The 19,845-nt window shown below is 39.4% G+C and overlaps 1 protein-coding gene across 1 annotated transcript; it reads left to right on the top strand.

Annotated features, from left to right (window-relative positions):
- The first annotated feature begins 8,962 nt into the window (after window positions 1-8,962).
- mydgf (myeloid-derived growth factor) lies at window positions 8,963-14,178 on the top strand. Its single transcript, NM_001100209.1, is given in 6 exon segments — window positions 8,963-9,146; window positions 9,656-9,706; window positions 10,494-10,555; window positions 11,665-11,746; window positions 11,832-11,904; window positions 13,867-14,178. Coding segments are annotated over 6 exon segments (477 nt in total). The 5' UTR covers window positions 8,963-9,017; the 3' UTR covers window positions 13,947-14,178.
- The last annotated feature ends 5,667 nt before the right edge of the window (window positions 14,179-19,845 follow it).

The following is a 19,845-nucleotide window of genomic DNA, read 5'->3' as shown; positions in this document are numbered from 1 at the left end:
CTATTTTGTGTGTTTACATTTTAAGTGGGAGCATCTATACTACATGCCTGGACTGAGGATTTCTCCCTTGAGGTTTACAAAAACAAATTACCTCTGTTTGTTACAATCATCATTATTATTTTATGGAGAAGTTCAGCTTAGGCAAGCAATAAGCAACCATCTGAACTTAAAAATAAATTGAATAGCTATATTAGATTTTCCCTGTTTCCTGCTGACAAGGAAGGCAGTAGATCCACTGATAATTACTACTCCTTTGATTTTCAAGTGGTGCCACTGTTTTCTGAATACCTGAAAGGTTATTTCCATAAGATTTCAGAAAACAACCCATGGTATTTATGGTAGTACCAGTATTGTTTCCTTATCTGGAAATTATTATATAAGAATTTAATAATCAGCCCTGTAGGTGATTGAGGCCAACCTCATTTTCTGCTTAAAGGAGAAGGAAAGGTAAAAACTAAGTAAGCTAGAAAGGTCTATGTAAATACAGCCATAAGCACTTACAGTAATGCTGCACTGAGTCTTCTATCAAAAGAAACACAGGATTTCTTGTTTCCTTTTTTGTAAATACGTTTTTAGGGTATCTGACTTCATTTCATTCTGAAATCCTTCATTCTTCGGGCCAGAGTCTGCACATCTTTCTCCTCTCTCCCTTCTCCTGGTCTCCCCTCCCACAAGAATCCATAAAACTCACTCCCCCCACCCTTAGGGATGTGTGATCTGAGCTATAACGGCTAGCCTGCAAACAGGAACACCAAGCTAAAATGGCAGCTGCAATCAGAGAAAGTTTCTAAGGCTCTTTACTTAGGTATGATAACGTTTTCTGCAGAATAAATATAGTGTTCTAGGTGGCACTAATGTGGCAAATCTATTGGCAATAAAATGTCAAAATGAATTCCCTTTTCCTTTAAAGGACAATGAAAGGTTAATATAAATTAAAAGTAAGTCTAAAGGCATTCTTTTTAAGTACTTACTGCATATGGTACTGGCAGCCTACAGCAGTGTGAAGACTACAGTGACATCACTGAAATCTCTCTCCTGTTCTGAGCTATGCTGTTCTGTTCTGAGCTACACATGCCCACCAGCCAATCAGAAGCGTATTTGCCAGGGGGGGGGGGAATGAAACACATGTGCAATATGAAGCAAGGAGGGGAGAATACCTTTTTAAAGATGGCTGCCTGTTCAAGAACACAGATTGGCATTTTTACTAAACAATAGGAGGACTATTGGGCAGTATGCTTTTTAAATTTTGACTTGCATTCTCATTTAATAATTTACGATGACCCCTAAGCTTAGCTTCCCAACATCAGAGTGCACTTTTCAAGATTGGAAGCTTCTGTAAAGACCTGAATCATTGCTGCTATTCAGATGATTATCCTTTAGATAAGTGAACAAGCCCAGATTTGTGGCAAGGCCACAAAAGACCAGGCCTAGGGCGGCACAATTTTAGTGACGGCATGCTACCCAGCCACACCTAAATTTTGCTTACATGGAGCACTGGGGGAGGTTTTGCAAAGCCTTCAGCCTGTGTAGCCTTTTCATGGGCTTGGGCTAACAAGATTTTGGAGTGATACAAAACGTGCCTTAATAACAGTGTCCACAAATTGGTGCTTGCCTGCTTGCAGTTATTGAGAATTCCATGACCTGAAGAAAAGTATTTAGTGTAAGTACATTTTGCTCAGCTAACATGATAGAAAAGGATTTGGAATATTTCTTAGGGTGACAGGTCCCCTAATGTGTTTTTTATTAGACTTCAGGTATGGTGATGCAAATTACAGAATTGGGTGTGGCACTACTGCAATTGGTAATGCTCTGCAGTGTGTTTGCTGCATAAGTACTTATTTGCTGAGAACAAAAATACATAAATTCCTCTCCCAAATTCTGTTAGAGACAATGACTATTGGCCCATGTATGGGCAAACCAATAGTTCACCCAATTCATTTGTAACTAAAAACCTGCTAGATTTTACGTCCTCAGTCTAATACATAAGACCCTACTGAAAAGTTTGTTTGTGGCAACAACATTTTAAATCCAATCCAGTGCTGTGATCCCGGACAGCGGTTGTTGAGTTTTTTTTAGTTCAAATTCCCCATGGAGAGCCAACTTTCTGTCAAATTAAAAAAAAAGAAAATGTAAACTACCAAAGGAGAAGTAAACCCTCTATAATAAATCCCTTTGCTGATCCAATTCACTCAGTTCCTTAAAGCTGGATCCTCAAACATATAGCATAGATCAGCGCCATAGGCTACAAGGGAATAAGAATAAAAGTCATCTAGTGTAATAAAAATAAATGTACACCCATGTGTTTGAAATTCACACTGAGCCATAAAACCACAAATATCACAAATAAAATGGTTTCAATTCTGGTGTTTTTATCAAACTGTGTGCTCATGCTGTATAATCCTGAATCAAAACTGCCAACTTCCCATTCCCCAGTAGGTGGCAACTTACTAGAAATAGGCTTTTATATGCGTGTATCAAAAAACCATTGTATATTCTTCCCATGATAGGGTTTTGTGCAGGTGTGTTAAAAGAAATGGATGCCTAGGCTTGTACTCGAGTCAATAAGTTTTTCCAATTTTCTTAGGTAAAATTAGGTACCTCGGCTTATATTCGGATTGGCTTATACTTGAGTATATACGGTAATTAACATGCTATAGTGCTGAATAGTTCCCTTAAGTCTCCCCATATTTCTCCTGTTCAGATGATCAGAAGCCTCATAGGAAAAAACAATGAGCTCTGTAAAGAAAATTTGTATAATGCCATGCTTCGTGCACCAAGACTAAGACCGGTGTACGTGCGCAGTTTGTAAGACTATAAGAAAACTTCCTGCTGAATAGCTCAGATCACACATTCCTAAGGGGGGGGGGCAGGAGAGGAGAGAGAGCTGCGCAGACTCTGGCACAGGAAAACAAAGAGACAAGAAATCATGTTTCTTTTGACAGAGAACTCATGTTTCTGTGAGTGCTTATGGCTGTATTTACATAGACCTTTCTGATAAAGCTTACTTAAGCGGGGCGCCATACATGGGCGTCCACAGAAGGGGGCAAGAGGGGGCACTTGCCCCCCCCTGGAAAAGTAGCAAAAAAACAAAAACCTTACTCCGTTTCTGCACTTTCCCCTCAAGCCCGTTTTTGCTGTGCTCCGATTGGATCTTTCTTCTTGTGGATTCTCCAATCAGAGCACAGCTTCCTTGACAGACAGTAAAATTGACCAATCAGAGCACAGATGCACACAGGGATCGGGAGATTTTGCAAACTGGAAACAGAAATGAAGACTGAAAAGAAGCTGTAACTTTACCTAAGAACCAACTCTCAACTTTTGCTGCAGTTTTCATCCCACAGGTACTATACCCAGGTACTATACACAGGTACTATACACAGGCACTATACACAGGTACTATACCCAGGCACTATACACAGGTACTATATACACAGGCACTATACACAGGTACTATATACACAGGTACTATACCCAGGTACTATACACAGGTACTATATACACAGGCACTATACACAGGTACTATACCCAGGCACTATACCCAGGTACTATACACAGGTACTATACCCAGGTACTATACCCAGGTACTATACCCAGGTACTATACCCAGGCACTATACCCAGGTACTATACACAGGTACTATATATACAGGCACTATACACAGGTACTATACCCAGGCACTATACACAGGTACTTTACACAGGCACTATACACAGGTACTATACCCAGGCACTATACCCAGGTACTATACCCAGGTACTATACCCAGGTACTATACCCAGGTACTATACCCAGGCACTATACACAGGTACTATATACACAGGTACTATATACACAGGTACTATATACACAGGTACTATATACACAGGCACTATACACAGGTACTATACCCAGGTACTATACCCAGGCACTATACCCAGGCACTATACCCAGGTACTATACCCAGGCACTATACCCAGGCACTATACCCAGGCACTATACCCAGGTACTATACCCAGGCACTATACCCAGGCACTATACCCAGGCACTATACCCAGGTACTATACCCAGGTACTATACAGTTCTAAAGAATCACTAGCTGACATTAAATTGTTTTTTGCCTGACCTGACAATTAAAATAATATATAATCTATCCCCTACCCTAACACATGGAGGGTAAGTTAACTCTTTCCCTCTGAAAAAGCTCATTGTGTGTTTATATATTTGTTGTTGTTTTTTGCACTTACTATTTTTTTTTTTTTTGTCATTGTTTTGTTCATTTATAGTAAGTTACAGTGGGGCCAATGTTGTGTATCAGTGCCAGTGTTATAGTGCCAGGGCCTGAATATCTGCCCTCAGTACCCACTGTGTTTCACTGTATATAATGTGCTGGGTTTGTAAATATGGACTGCGTCTCACTGTATATAATGGGGAGTCAGTACCCACTGCCTTTCTTGCTATAAAACTAACATAAACACATCTAAAGGGGTGGTTCACTTTTAAGTTAACCTTTAGTATGTTATAAAATGGCCTATTCCTAGCAACTTTGCAATTGGTCTTCCTAATTAATTTTTTTGAATAATTTGCCTTTCTCTTCTGCCTCTATACAGATTTCAAATGGGGGCCAAAAAATATTGCTCTGTGAGGCTACAATTTTATTATTATTATAATTTTGTATTACTTATTTTTCCAAGTAGGCCCCTTAACTATTCATATTCCCATCTCTTGTTTAAACCACTACCTGGTTGCTAGGGTAAATAAGACCCTAGCAACCAGATAGCTGCTGAAATACCAAATGGAGAGCTGCTGAACAAAAAGCTAAATAACTGAAAAACCATTAAAAATAAAAGTGAATTCGAATGCGAACTACCCCTTGAAGCTAACTGATCACAAACACAAATGTTTGCAGATCCCCTAACAGAAGTGCGCGTATGAATACTTTTACATCCTAAACATTTTAGGGTAAAAAAAAAAAAGCACCCCCACCCGCACTTTTGTACAGTATCCCTGGGAGTCAGTGGGAACGGCAAGAGGTAGTTGGGAGGTTAACTTTTTACGCCAGCAGCGAATCCACTAAGTGTCACATTAGCTGTAGGTCAGTCTGTGTATGGGCCATCATTAGCCTCCCCTAGTATCATCCTGCAAAAAAAAAATATTTATATATATATATATATATATATTTGTCTGTTGCAGGATGATGCTAGCTTACTTGCCCCCCCTTGGAAAATTTTCTGCGGACGCCCATGGCGCCATAGGCAACCCGGTCGGCCACCTCGCACCTCCCCGGGCGGTTCATGATGCGATAGATCATTGCCCCAACCGTGTAATGACAAGCGGCGGGGGCAATGACTAAAGTGAGCGGGCTAGGGGTAGGCAGAAGAGGCTACCTGGTGCCCCCCAATCGTTGGCCCTAGGCAGCTGCCTCTTCTGCCTACCCCTAGTTCCGGCCCTGGGGCTCAGCAGGGGAATAAATAGGACTTGTGTTGCACATAATTTTTCCATATTTTAATTAATAAATATTTACTATTAATGTTATTGCTTGACTAAATAAGAAAATTAGACTGGTTTTACTTTCCAACTTGCTGTTTTGTCAGTAACAGTTTGAAAAATAGAAGCTGCAAATACAAATTACCAGTCCATGGACTGGCGAAATGCTCCCTTAGGGTTTAGGTTCTGTTTCTACAGAGCTCAAAATCTCCCTTTGAATGCAATTTACCGTCAAATACTTTTGTCCTGATCTGCTTAGCATTGCCCTTTGATTTCTAAATAACCAAAATGCAGTGCCCCACTCACATTACAATTACCTAACAAGCTTTGTGTACCAGTCATTGGTTAGGTACACCGGTTAGCACTTTTTATTTAACAGTTGGTAATTCCTACAACATACAATATTTTTCAGGCATTTATCAACATGAATGTCAAAGTCATTTGTATTGGACCAAAGTTGAAAATGCTTTTTGAACATTTTGAGCAGTAAAAATGAACTCAGTAGCTTTAAAAAAAAAGTGCTCAGACCATTATATTATGGTGCTATATGGAAGAAGAAAAAATAGGCAGTACAATGTGGAGCTCCAACTAAATGTTTATTTATTTGGTTAATTATAAAAAATATGGATTTGCGAATTCAGTGCATCCCTAATCCTACCGACCAATGCCAGATTCCTCTAATAAAAAGTTGCACAATTAGCATATTGGTGCGCCCTGCCAATAATATATAACATGTTACTACTACCTTTAACTATAACAGAATACACCAATTAAAGTGCAAAAGGTGCATATTATACCTGCACATTCTAATACTTGATGAAAGGGTTGGACTGGCACATCACATACTAGAAGAAATAACTGTAGGCCCCAAATCTAATGGGTCCTGCCAACCCAAATCCATTTTCAAGGTTGCCAGGGGTATGTGTGTAGAGCAAGGTTTGTGGAGGGGGAGGGTTGGATGCCTTCATGTTATCATCAGAGGCAGCTGTCAGTGGTGGCAGTGGCCCTTAAGGTCAGGTCCTCCAATGCACCCAAGTGTCTCCAGTCTGACACTGCTTGATGACATTTGCATAATAGGTGCTTCTTGACAAACATCACATATTGCAAAATATGTAAAAATACCCAGACCATAGCTTAATGATTTATAAGGCCTCCTAAGATTAGCTTCTCAACAGCTGTCGAGACCACAATGAGCATGTGAATGTCACTGACATGCAGGTAGAACAATCAAAGCAATGATTTTATTGTTTATTTTGGGTTACTGCTCAAGTGCTACTCTGCCCAGTGTTAATAAATGACTCCCAATGTGTAGCATTTCTAACATCTTTTTGCTAAGCTTTAGTTCAGTTCTCCTTTAAACATTTCCTCCTAATGAACAAAAGTCATTCATAATCTTTTTTTTTATCTCTCTTTATTTATACATTTTGCAAAGAAAACATAAATTAGGCAGTTTTCTTTGTAGTATGTCTATATCTTTTTTTGAACAGCAATAGGTAAGCTGTGGAACAAATACAATATTTGGGGAAGTGTTACCACTCCTTCTCTTCCAAATAAGTCTTATAGGCCATATGCCTTATGTGATTTCTGCTCTCCTCCAACTAGCAAGTTAGCTACTCTTGTTTAGCCTAATGAACCAGTTTGATTATATGATGAATATATTTATTGTATTTTTATTCTTTTGTAAAATTGTCCTTATGGCACCGTAAATTTGATCTGTTGAGAATAATTGGAATTTCATGTCAGGTCAAAGGGCAGTTAAAGACAGGGACTTATGGGACAATCAAAAGATTTTTTGATATTACAAATAAAACTATGAAAAAAATAGATATTAAAACTTTGTAAGGCATATTTATCAAATTGGATTTTAAACGGTTACAAGTTGTGTCATTTGTGCATCTGTTAGGATCAGTGTTCGGTCATTTGAACTAATCTTTGCATTAAAATTCATAGAGTTGTAGTTATGGAAAACTGATTTTAGTTCATGATGATGAATAATTTGTTGTTTGCTTGTTAAGTGCAATACATATGACAATACTGTGAAAATATAGTGGACGTAAATAAAATAAACACAAGAAAGTGTTTGCAGCAACTGTGCACGAAATGTGTGTGGGTCTCTTGAGTCTCTCAAGTCATGGAAAGTACATAGTTCTTTATTGCTCAGGGTATCCATGACTGTTGTTGAAGTGCTGAATATAGTCCTATAGTCATCTGAATGCTCAGAGGCGTAACTAAGGTAGCCCAGGTGCATGGCAAACAGTGGATTTGTGCCCCTCGTACTGAACACATACTTACACAAAAAATCCCTCTTCTGCCTGCGATTTACCTTTTTTCATGCCTCAAACGGGCTAGGGTGTGATCAGACTGATTGGACCCCTGTAATAACACCACTGGTAATGCTTTTACAGCAATAAAGAACATGCCTGTGGGTCTATGAAACAGTATGAGCCTTAAGGTGGCCATACACGTGGTGATCTGACGATGTTTCGTACGACCATCGGTCGCACGAAACATCGTAAGATCCGCCACAAACCATTCAGGGCTGAATCGGCAGGTAAGGAGGTAGAAAAGATAGGATTGTAAAATTCTCACTGCAAAGTGTTTGGCTTGTCATTAAAGGAGAAAGAAAGGCATTTTATTGTCAATAGATTAGCCACATTAGTGCAAATTAGAACACTATAGTTAGTCTGCAGAAAGCTTAAATGTTATTTGAAAACCTAGCCCAGAGATTCCACTAAGAAATCTGCCTGTCAGGGCACACAAGGGGAGGATTTTAGAGGACAGTGGTTTGGTGTTTTTTCACTGATGGAGCAAATGGCACTAGTGCAATTAAATAAAAGTATTTAATCTTTTGTAGTAACAATTATTTACAAAAGCAGACCTTTCAGCAAAAATCGATTATCATGACCTATAGGTAACTTTTCATGTACCTTAATATTTTATTTTAGTAGTTTCAGTGTCAGTGTAGCTTTCAGATTGACAGATTGGTTACTACGTTGTCTCAAAATAGGCCAGCATTCTGCCATCCAGCACAATATGTTTACTCCCTCCCAATTGGGCGAACATTAATGCCCTTATATCGCCAGTTTACTATTCTAATTCTTGCTAAAATGCATGTAGTCCCTTATCAATATAAACGCCGTTATACACAAGGTCCCTGGCCATTGCTTAATGCACATGGGGCATCAGCCACCGCCTTTGCTGGTAAAGATTCAATTTTCCTTTCATACACGGACAGCGTGTTCCTGTAGCTGGTGAAGAGCAACGATGAGATTTTCAGAGCCCTGTGTCCTGTTTAATTCCTATGTGGGGATAGGAGCGGGTCCTGCCTATGTCAACAAGCAAAATTTTGCCTTACTGAACAGCACCGAGTGAGCGTTTCATGTAATTAGAACTCATCATTACATCTCTAGGGCATTATCAACCAATTACAATCTTCCACTTGGAAGAGGAAACGCAACTTCCCATCCGGGTCGCCTGACCGCCTCTTTCTGTGTAGTCTCTATGATATAGAGGTTTGAGTAGTTTTGCTGACGTTTCCTCTCTGCTTTCAAAAAGATGGCAACTTACGGAATCATCTGTGCGTTTCTACTGCTCTTGGCCGTCTGCAGTGCCCAGGAGAAATCGAGCACGGAAGAGTTTGACGTGAGGCCCGGAGGCCTTCAGCATAGCTTCACTAGTAAATTGGTTAGATCTTTTTTAATGCGAGAAAAATTGTAAATGTATGAATTGAACAAAACAGTATTGAGATTGTAGAGGGGGTAATTTGAGCTATGTGAGCTAGAAACTGCTGCAATAGATGTGCTAAAAGCACACTAAATATCAAATTTGCGGAAGCGGCACAGTGTCTTGTAGCTGCACAGGCATGGTGGCAGTTCAATTCTTTCAGTGTCAAGCTTGTCAAAGGTTTATGACTGTGTCGTAAAAGATTTTATCATTTTAAAAATGACTATGTATTATAATTCTTTTTTTAGTTATAAATAAACTGTATTTGTAAAAATAAAACCACAATATTGTTTGGGAGGTTGCCTGTAACATACAGTATTTAGTTGAAAGAGCATATAATATAAATGTAGGGTATGTATAACTGATTGCAAAATTATTTGGAACAAGTTGAATTGTTGGTTTTTAATTCTTACATTTTCACATTATGTGTACCAGTATTTATACTTTCATTGTGATTTATTGTTACCTAGGGCGACTATGCATGCACTTTTACATATGCAGCTCAGGGAGGTACAAATGAGGTAAGTTTTCAGAGCAATGCTCTGTCTTTCTAAATATTACATTACATTACATTAACATTTATTTATAAAGCGCCAACATATTCCGCAGCGCTGTACAATATGTGGGTTACATACATTGGACATACAGAGTAACATATAAAGCAATCAGTAACCGATACAAGAGGTGAAGAGGGCCCTGCCCAAAAGAGCTTACAATCTACAAATATTACATGTTTGTGTTTTTTTTATTTGAATTTTTATAAAACAGACATTTTCAGTTGTCATTTAACTTACAAGTAATACAAGTAATTTGATATGAAATACTTTAAATATAAGTAATGTGATATTAAATACTGCCTTCTGTGATGGTTTTAAGAAAATTACTAGTAACAGCCATTTATTCCTGTTCTGCCGTCTGTTTTCCCAGGCTAGTCATGAGAATCGGTAGTGCTCAGCCCTTAGTATGCCAATAGGCACTATAGTATGTCAGCCAATCCCTATCTTGTGGATGGGCAACCTGCAGCTGAGTGAACCTGATAGGAAACTGCATTGTGAGTACAGAGCTCACATTATGCTTTTTTTTTAAGGAATATGTATTAGAACACCCACCATTCATTCACCATGTAACTTAGACAATGACCAGAGAGAATCTGGGAAAATGGAATAAATGTATTTTAGTCTGTATAATAATTGTTCCCTCATTTTGTATCTGAGTGTACTGTGAGCCAAATCTTCATATTAGCCTTGTGGCTCACAAAACGGCATAACTGAGGTATTTTAGTGTCTGATCCCAATTTGTCTCATACAGAAATGGCATATGAGTGTTGGTCTGAGTGACGATAATCAACATTTTTCCTGTTCTATATGGAGGTAAGCTGTCTGAGAGTACATTTTTTTAAAGGGGTAGTTTAACACCTATTCTCTTATTCTTCCAGTCTGTCATTCAAACCACTGCCTGGTTGGTTGGGCAGTCTGGATCCTAGCAACCAGATAAATGCGGCAATTCCAAACTGGAAAGCTGCTGAACAAAAAGCTAAATAATGCAAAAGGCATTAACATGAGGACTTGTGATGCAAGCAAAATTACAAGTGACTATTGATGGGGAAAAATGTCCTGTTTTGTGAAACGCATAAATTTGCAAAATGCATTAAAGTCAATGGGCGACCATTTTTTTTATTGTGCAAATTTTTTTTTTTTTACCACAGAGTCTATGGGTGTGTTTTTGCTGGCGAAAAATGTTGCTCATCACTACAGGTGACCTGCAACCCCACCCACAAAATAGTGGATGACCCACCATGCAAGCAAAAACGCAGCTCACATGCTACTTCCTCTCTAATGGGTCACCTTGCTGCGACGAGCCACACAGGCCTAGGGGCGCATGCAAGTTTAAATTTGGCCCTGTTGAAAAATATGAGGATATTAGATATACCTGTCTTCCAAGACCTGTGTAAAAACTTGGCTTTTGGCCTCATGCTTTTATACAGTCATGAAACTTTTCTGTGACTTATAAAAGCCTTACATTATACAATAGGGGGTGCTTTATTCACTATATGTTCTATAAATGCATGCAATACATTTATTTTTTGGTGTTTCCGGCTTCTGTCTTATTTTAATATAAGCAAAAAATACAGGCCTCTTAAGACTCCAAGTGTGATCCACCACAAATAGTAACTTCCCCCACTTCATAGTAAAGATCTGGTCTGGGTACACAGCGCATGGCAATCTTTCTAGCTACAGCTTTAAATCAGAGAAGGGGATGAGTTGCACTACAAGCAATAGTCTTATTGGGAAACAGTAGTTAGTGGAACAGAAGCCTTCCGTTTCAGCACCTGTTTTTCTAAATATACAATAAAGACTGTTGTCTGCGTTCTGTTCCCTCCAATAGCTGCTCAACTTAAAAACCTTTACTTAAAATCACATACATATTTTTTTAGAGAAGTTGCTGAATTTTTTTCTACATTATTTTATTTATGTTTCAGGCCTCAGGGAAAATCGTATTTGTTCTTTACAGGATTCAAAGCAGAAGTCACTGGAGGGAAAATAGAATTTAGTGAAGCTTATGTAAGTCTCATATTTGTAGTCTTGGTATCCTATTCTGTAAATCACTTATTTTCTGTGCTAAGTTAAAAAATTTGTTTCTGTTCAGTCTCAGGCATCTTCAGATGGTAGCAGTGATGTCAAGCTGAAAAGTTCAGAATATGATGTCACTGATAATGTTGGTGAGTACAAGACTAAAAGTTATGTCACAGAGTTATATGTTCATCACTTTCACTTATGCTATAGGATTTATTATCTGGAATTCTTGGGACCTGGGGCTTTGCAGTTAAGTAGTTGCAGTAATTCAGATTACCATACCTTAAAAGTGGCCATACACAGTAAGATCTGCTTGTTGTTGAGGTCACCAAGTGAGTGGATCTTCTCCCGATATGTCCACCTATGGGCGATATAGGGCCAAACTGGGCGTAGGCACCATCGGGTCGGGGATCACATCTACAAGCCCATGTGGTCCCCAATCCAACAGAAAAATCAAACAGGCCCATGGTGGTGCCCATAGACGGGCAAATATGCTGTGAATCGGTCTAAAGGACCGATAGCAGCTGAAATTGGCCCATTTATGGCCACCTTAAGTCTGCTAACAAATGTAAAAATGAAAAGCAACCCAATAGGATTGTTCTTAAATCAGTATGGACTTATTGAGATTAGTTATCATAATGAACTGTTTTATTGTTTTATTTGTATCTGTTTCATTAAAGTACTATGTTTTTGCGCATTAAAACTAAATGTAATGTCTATTAAAGTAGGGAACTTGCAGAACTTTTTTTGGAGTGAGTGTATTTCACTGTAATCATGTGTTTGATCCTAGTTCTTTTCTTTTTGAAAAAAGAGGTTAATAGTAAGGCAGTGTCCCCTTAATCACTTAGATTTCCTTCTCCTCTAACACACTCGGCCCCCTCCCTCAGGAATTTGCTTTGGCTGTTGGCGTGTGGGCATGCTCAGTTGTTCTAAGCTCAAATTACTAAACATGCCCTCCAGTCTAGCAGCCAGTGAAGAGATGGCATTGCTGGTTCCCATAGAAACTCAGCTCTAGCTGTCTGCTTCAATTTTTTTCTCCTGAGCTCAGCTTTACCATTACAGTGCTCAAACAAAGCAGATATTTTATCAGACAGTTGTGCCTGTGTGAGCCTGTATTCTTGATGAAATGTATGCTGAATAAGGGTGTGTGTGTGTATGCTGTTTGCAGATTTAAATATATCTGATTATGTATCAGAGGAAAAATGGCCACCGGGTGAAAGCTGCTATTTGCTTTAGGAAAATGTGATGGTGCTGGCAAGCGGAGGGGATACATGCAGTACAAATTATACCATTTGGGTGGGTGAGACATGCCCAACTGATATATATTACAGGTAAAAGTAGGCTTTACATGTCCTTTAATATAAATGCAGTATAAACTTTAATTCTTATTTGTTGTGTATTTCTGTATTTTTGAACTGTGTTTTTAGCCAGGTCAGTATGCAATATGGAACTTTTACAAGACACTTTACTTTTCTGTTCTGCTAGTGCTGTTTATACAAATTTTGATAAATATTCTCTGCTCGTGTTTTGGATTTTCTCTTTTCTCCCTGCATTCAGTCTCGTGTCATTTTTACTTTACAAGCAGTTCATTTTGGCTACTTCCTTGTCTAGCATGAAGCTCCATCCCCTTTTCTTTTCTGAGCTCTCCTTCTCTCTTTGAGGTTGAAGATATTCAAAGAGGTGCTTTATGCGCATGCCTGACTGATATTCCATTGGAGCAGAAAGCAGCAAGGATGCGCAGTAGACACCTCTCAGTCTTCACAGTCAAAAAGAAGAGATCTCAGAAAGGGAAAAGGGGCCAAGCCTCACACTAGACAAGGAAATAGCGAAAATGAGCTGTTTGTGCTGTAGAAACAACATGAGATTCATTGCATGAAAAAAGGTATGTTATTGTAGGGGCTACTTTAGGCCTTTTTAAAATAAAAGGCCTACTTATCCTTTACCTACTGCTCTTTCTTGCTCCCTTTTTTTTTTTTTTTGACAGACTATTTTATGTGTTTTTGCCTTGTTGCAAAATGTATTATTTTTTCCCTCTAGTCTAAGCTCAGTATCTGTTATCCTTTTGTTTTGCTTATATTCGTTTTTACATAATTCCTTCTTCTCTTTAGTATCTCACAGACCTGGATCCTTCTCATCGTCACTCTGCAAGCTTGTCCTTGTGGCACGTTCGGAGCATGATGAATTGTGAGAAAATGTGAAATGCGATGTACTGCAAGTGTGATGTCAGCATTTCTATGCATTCAATATTGCCCCAGTGGGGAAGTTACATAGTGGACATTTTACATTCCAGTAATAAATAGTAAATAGTAAATAGTAAATAGTCTTCTTGCTGTAAAAGAGTAATGAATATAGGTAGGTGTCATTAGGTGCTATGTCACATCTGATGTACTTTCTACTTGTAAATACAATTTTTGCCAACACTTTTTACGCTATCTTCCTTCATAGGCCAATTCATGTACACTGAATCTTGTTACTACAAAGTATGAACTCTACTTAAAGGAACTTATTGCACCAGTCTAAATTTTCAGAATCTTTATAACAGTAATGATCCAGAAGGTCACCATCTTGACATAGCACATGAGTGCTCTGAGAAGCTGAGCTTAGGGGGTCATTGCAGGTCATCAAGTAGAAAATGAGGTTTGTCTGTCATAGAATCTGATGCTTCAGGGCTGATTATTAAATTCTGATGCAAGTTGCATTGGTTTCAGAGCTGCCATGTAATGTTAATCTGAATTTATTACTAATCAACCTTGTATTGCAATATTTATATTCTATATATACTGTATATTATGTCGCAGTGAATCAGCAGAAAAGAAGATGGGGAACTACTGAGCATTATCAGAGGCACAGATCTTCATTGCTAAAGGGCTGTGGTTACCTTGGGTTGGTACAGAAACTCAATACATAATGTACAACATTTCTGCCCTACTTCATTAATAAGCTTTAGTTTACCTTTAAGAGGGAAAAACAATATACATAGTTACATAGTTACATAGTTACATAGGGTTGAAAAAAGACCTGTGTCCATCAAGTTCAACCCATCCAAGTAAACCCAGCACACCTAACCCACACCTACCAATCTATACACACACATACATAAACTATAAATACAACCACTAGTACTAACTGTAGATATTAGTATCACAATAGCCTTGGATATTCTGATTGATCAAGAACTCATCCAGGCCCCTCTTAAAGGCATTAACAGAATCTGCCATTACCACCTCACTAGGAAGGGCATTCCATAACCTCACTGCCCTCACCGTGAAAAACCACCTACGCTGCTTCAAATGGAAACTCCTTTCCTATAATCTAAAGGGGTGACCTCTGGTGCGTTGATTGTTTTTATGGGAAAAAAGAACATCCCCCAACTGCCTATAATCCCCTCTAATGTACTAATCTAATATACAAAGGGCTTGTTAGTGGTCTGCTCATTTTTTTGCTTGTAAGTACAGGAAGCTTACTTTAGGAATTACAGGAATGTTACTTTACTTCAGAATATTTCAGAATTAAATCAATACTCACAAAAATGTCCTAAATATGAACACCAGGGGTATACTGAACAGTCTGATGCCCAGTGTACATTGCTTAGCCAAATGAAAAGTTACAGAACAAAATACAGCATTTGGCAAAACAGGTTAAATGTATAATTAGCCAAAATGTACATTTCTCATTCAGTAATCAGTAATGCAGAGAGAGAGGTAAGAAAGCAGATATCAGGAACCTCGAAGCGGAGAGAGAGACTCTTCCCTACAGCTTCAACCACCCAAGCTCCTGAGGATGGGAACAGGAGAGAGGTAGGAAAATGTCTCTCTGGGGAAACCCAAGAGGTAGGAAAATGTCTATCTCATAGTCATAGACAGGCATGGGTCTGGGCAAGCAGAGATCATTGTAGTAAAATCCAGGCAAGGGTCAAACCGAGGAAGTAGAGCAGGACAAGGTCAGGCAGGCAAGAGTAGGCAACAGGAATCCATTCGGGAAAGCAGACATAGATTCATAGCAAGGCTGAACACAACTTAGCACAGGAGAGCGCATTTGGCATCTTAAAATATCTACTGCGTGTGCACAGAAACCTAAGGTGTCACGACACATTAAACTATGGAGCCAGGGCATTTTGGTGCATGCATGCAAACAGGATGCACATGCCCATGCTTAGACAAATGCAAACTGGCACAGCACCAAGGGAACCAGTAAGTTCCCTGACAGTAGGGAAGGTCCTAACACAGCAGCCCATTTTCTTAATTAATATAATTACAGTCCAGAAGGGATGAATGTTATGGGTCTGGAGAAAATATGTCCTGTTCTAGAGGTGGAGATATAGAACAAATCATCTTGCAGAGGGAGGCAAGATGGATTTTTCAACTGAAAGCCTCTCACCGATTTAAATGAAAAAGCAGGCCTACACAGTTTTGTGGCTTGGTATCCCTATATGCCAACCCTCTTACCAGCCCAATAAGTTTACATGTGCTCCTATGCTATACTCGATTAGTTTTGTACATCAGTTGTATAATAGTTTTCCCATCTTTTCTTGCTGGGTACTTTTGTAAGATTAATATTTTTTATTTATTTCTGCTACATGGATTAGACTAAAGCACAAAGACTGGAGACATAATTGGGGGAAATCAAAGAGCTCTGTGACATTTTCCAATGTGTAATAAAGGTGACTATACACAATTAAAATATTAATGAGGAATTTAGCTTTGCCTCTTTTGTGTAGTGTAGTACTATGACTATGCTGGGACTGGAATTGACAAAGGGCAGTCTGAGAATTGACTAGTTGGCAGTCTGAGGGGCTGTTTTACATTACTAGTATTGTAACCTACTGTAGGCTTAACATTGTAACCTTAAAGGAAAAGTAACACCAAAAAATGAAAGTGTATAAAAGTAGCTAAAATATAATGTGCTGCTGCCCTGCACTGGTAAAAGTTGTGTGTTTACTTCAGAAAGTCTACTATAATTTATATAAATAAGCTGCTATGTAGCCATGGAGGCAGCCATTCAAAGGAGAAAAGGCACAGGCACATAGCAGATAACAGATAAAACACTATTGTATTCTACAGAACTTATCTGTTATCTGCTATGTAACATGTGCCTTTTCTCCTTTTTTCCATCTTGAATGGCTGCCCCCGTGGCTACACAGCAGCTTATTATATAAATTATAGTAGTGTTACTGTAGCAAACACAGCAGTTTTACCAGTGCAGGGCAACAGTGCATTATATTTTCATTACTTTAAAGCTCTTTTTTTTGGTGTTACTGTTCCTTTAAATTAAAATGATTACTGTTTATGCAGCCCCGTGTGCCCCCCATTTCTATGGATACTGTGCCTAATGGCTGTTGAATTATAAAATTGATGACATAGGTGGGGTAGTGCAGCATATGTGTTAAGGATGGGTTAACAACTGCCAGTGGCTAGGCTGCACTACACCAATATGGTGAGATTGAATATTATATGTGGTTTACTAATTAAACAATATTTTGCTGCACCAGGAAGTCATGATCAGGAGTACCTTGCATTAAATCTCATGTTGGATAATGCAGATTATGCAGTGTTATACTGATGTGCCTTGATAAAGTTTCATGTGTCAGTAGTTGACAGACAGTGAAGAAGTAGCCGAGATGCGTATTCTGTATGCTTTGGTGATGTTCTGTGAGGAACAAGCAATCTCTTACAGCAGTGCTGTCCAACTTCTGTAGTACCAAGGGCCGGAATTTTTCTGGCCTAATGATGGAGGGTCGATAATGGAAGCAAGCTTTGACCACTCCCCTTTTTTAAACCACACTCACTTCAAACTACACCCATGATATTACAAGAGCTTTTAAGACCTCAGCTTTAGAATCTCAGCTGTTGTCTTAAACAAACAGAGGTAGTTTCTATGGCTGTGTACTCAGGTATGGTTAAGCTTTCTGCAAAATAAATAAAGCGTTCTAGCTTGCACTAATGTGGCTAATCTATTGGCAGTAAAATGTCAAAATGCCTTTCCTTCTCCTAACTTCAGGGCTATAATATGTTCCATTATGGGTGAGCCCATAAATGACAAATTGACTTTGCAACAGCAGGTATACATCAATTGAGGAAGCCCTGTTTAGGTGTGTGGTTACCCACCAGGACCTCAGAACCTTGCCTCAGGTGGCAGTGAGTGGCCAGTTACCAGGAGTGGCATAAAGGTGCCTGAGTTTTCTGATAACCACATGAAAAAGACAAAACTTATTTTTACCTTAGCAAGTAATATCCCTGGAGAAACTGTAGAACATATATGGGGACATTAATCTCAAGTCAGGTGCTGAATTTCCAACAAGCGTGGTTGCAAATTTTCCCACAACTTTCTGTGATTTGTGTGGAAAGTTGCATGGCATGTCACTAGGTTTTATCGGGATTTACTTTGTTTAGTAATTTTATTTCCTCAAAATTGCAGAGCTGCAATTGATTTCAATACATCAGCACCCTACTCTTTCCATTACAAAATAGACATCATTTAGGAAATATTTCCATTTGAGCAAACAGCATAAATTCTATACAGTACCTAAATATATTTTATTGTTCTTTAGCAGTATGACCTTGTTGATAGCCTTCTAGGTGGGCTTATGTATTAAATGTATGAAGTCTATAGGTGAGATCTGATTGGCTGTTGTTGGCCCCGCCCTTTTTCTAAACTTGGAATGTTATCACCCAGTGACAAACTATGCAAAGTTTGGGGACCCTGACATTAAACATGTGAGAAAGGCAGCAGTTAAAATTTCCCCATTGAAAACAATGAAAGAAATTCGATTGGCTTTTGGCAGCCCCAAGTTTTTCTAACCTTGAGTACATAGTCACTGGAGGAAGGTAAGGATACCTAATTTTGCACACCGTAATATGGATTATTCACTGGGGGGGTGCCAAAATATTAGGCACCCCCAGTAAAATGGATCATTAAGTTTTTTCATTCTGTGAAAAAATCTAAGCGCTGTGCTGGCACTTTAGGCTAATGCCAGATGAGGCGTAGGGCGGATATTTTCGCCAAGCGGAAAAATGCTTGCCGAAAATTCCACCCTACTTCTCCTACTTGTGTCTGCACCCAAATGAATGGGATACGCTCGGGTGCAGGCACATGTAGCGAAAATATGCATAAAACCGCGAGAGTTTGAAAGTCTTGCGTTTTTATGTGTATTTCGGCTACATGTGCCTGCACCTTACTTACCTTTCCTAGCAGCGTCCTAGGCGTCCCTTTTGTGTAAATTCGTTTTCACACATGTGCAGCAGAGTAAACCTGGCAGATCTACTCTAATGCACATTCGCAGATTGCTAAGCGGCAAAGAACAGAAGACTGAAGGCGCATAGATGCCAGCAAAGCGCTATCTTTTCTATGGACTGGTGCAGTTTTCACTTAACAGGAGCACCGGGCCAAGGAAAAGCTTAGCAATGTATATTAATAGATTACGTAAATGCGGGACATTCAATGAACTACCCGGGACAGCAGGATGTGCTGGCTGGAGCCGGGCGCTCCTCCAGCTTGTGCGGCTCCTTCTTCTGCGGCTCCTTGTGTCACACGTACGTACGGGGTGCAACCTTATAAAAGGGCCTGTTGCCGCCGCACAAGCAGCTGCAGAAGCAGAGCCGGATAAGAAGAAGGAGGTACTGTGTATGGGGGCTACTGTCTATGGGGGCACTATGTATGGGGGGGTACTGTGTATGGGGTCAATTGGGGCACTTTCTATGGGGCATTGTGTATGGGGGCTACTATCTGTGGGTCAATTGGGGGCACTGTGTATGGGGTCAATTGGGGGCACTGTGTATGGGGGGTACTGTCTGTGGGGGCACTGTGTATGAGGGGTACTGTCTATTGGGCCATTGGGGGCACAGTGTATGGGGGGCAAAACTGGTACATTTTAACTCACTTATAACTGACTGCCTTCTCTCTATATTTGTACTTTATATGTAGGAGTTGCTATATTGTTTTCCTTAGGTAGTACATTATGAGGGTATAGCACATTTTGCGTCTGATCCCACCATTTCAACTATATAAAAGGAGTATTTTTTGAAAAAAAAATGGGGTGTGGCAAATAGGTTGCACACGCCAAATCTTTTTGTCCCTCTTTTCATTTTTCA

This window comes from Xenopus tropicalis, chromosome 1 (assembly GCF_000004195.4).
Source record: "Xenopus tropicalis strain Nigerian chromosome 1, UCB_Xtro_10.0, whole genome shotgun sequence".
In the NCBI taxonomy this organism is placed as follows: Eukaryota; Metazoa; Chordata; class Amphibia; order Anura; family Pipidae; genus Xenopus; species Xenopus tropicalis.
Note: the sequence above shows the minus strand (reverse complement) of the source record. Positions and strands in the feature narration are given on the sequence as shown.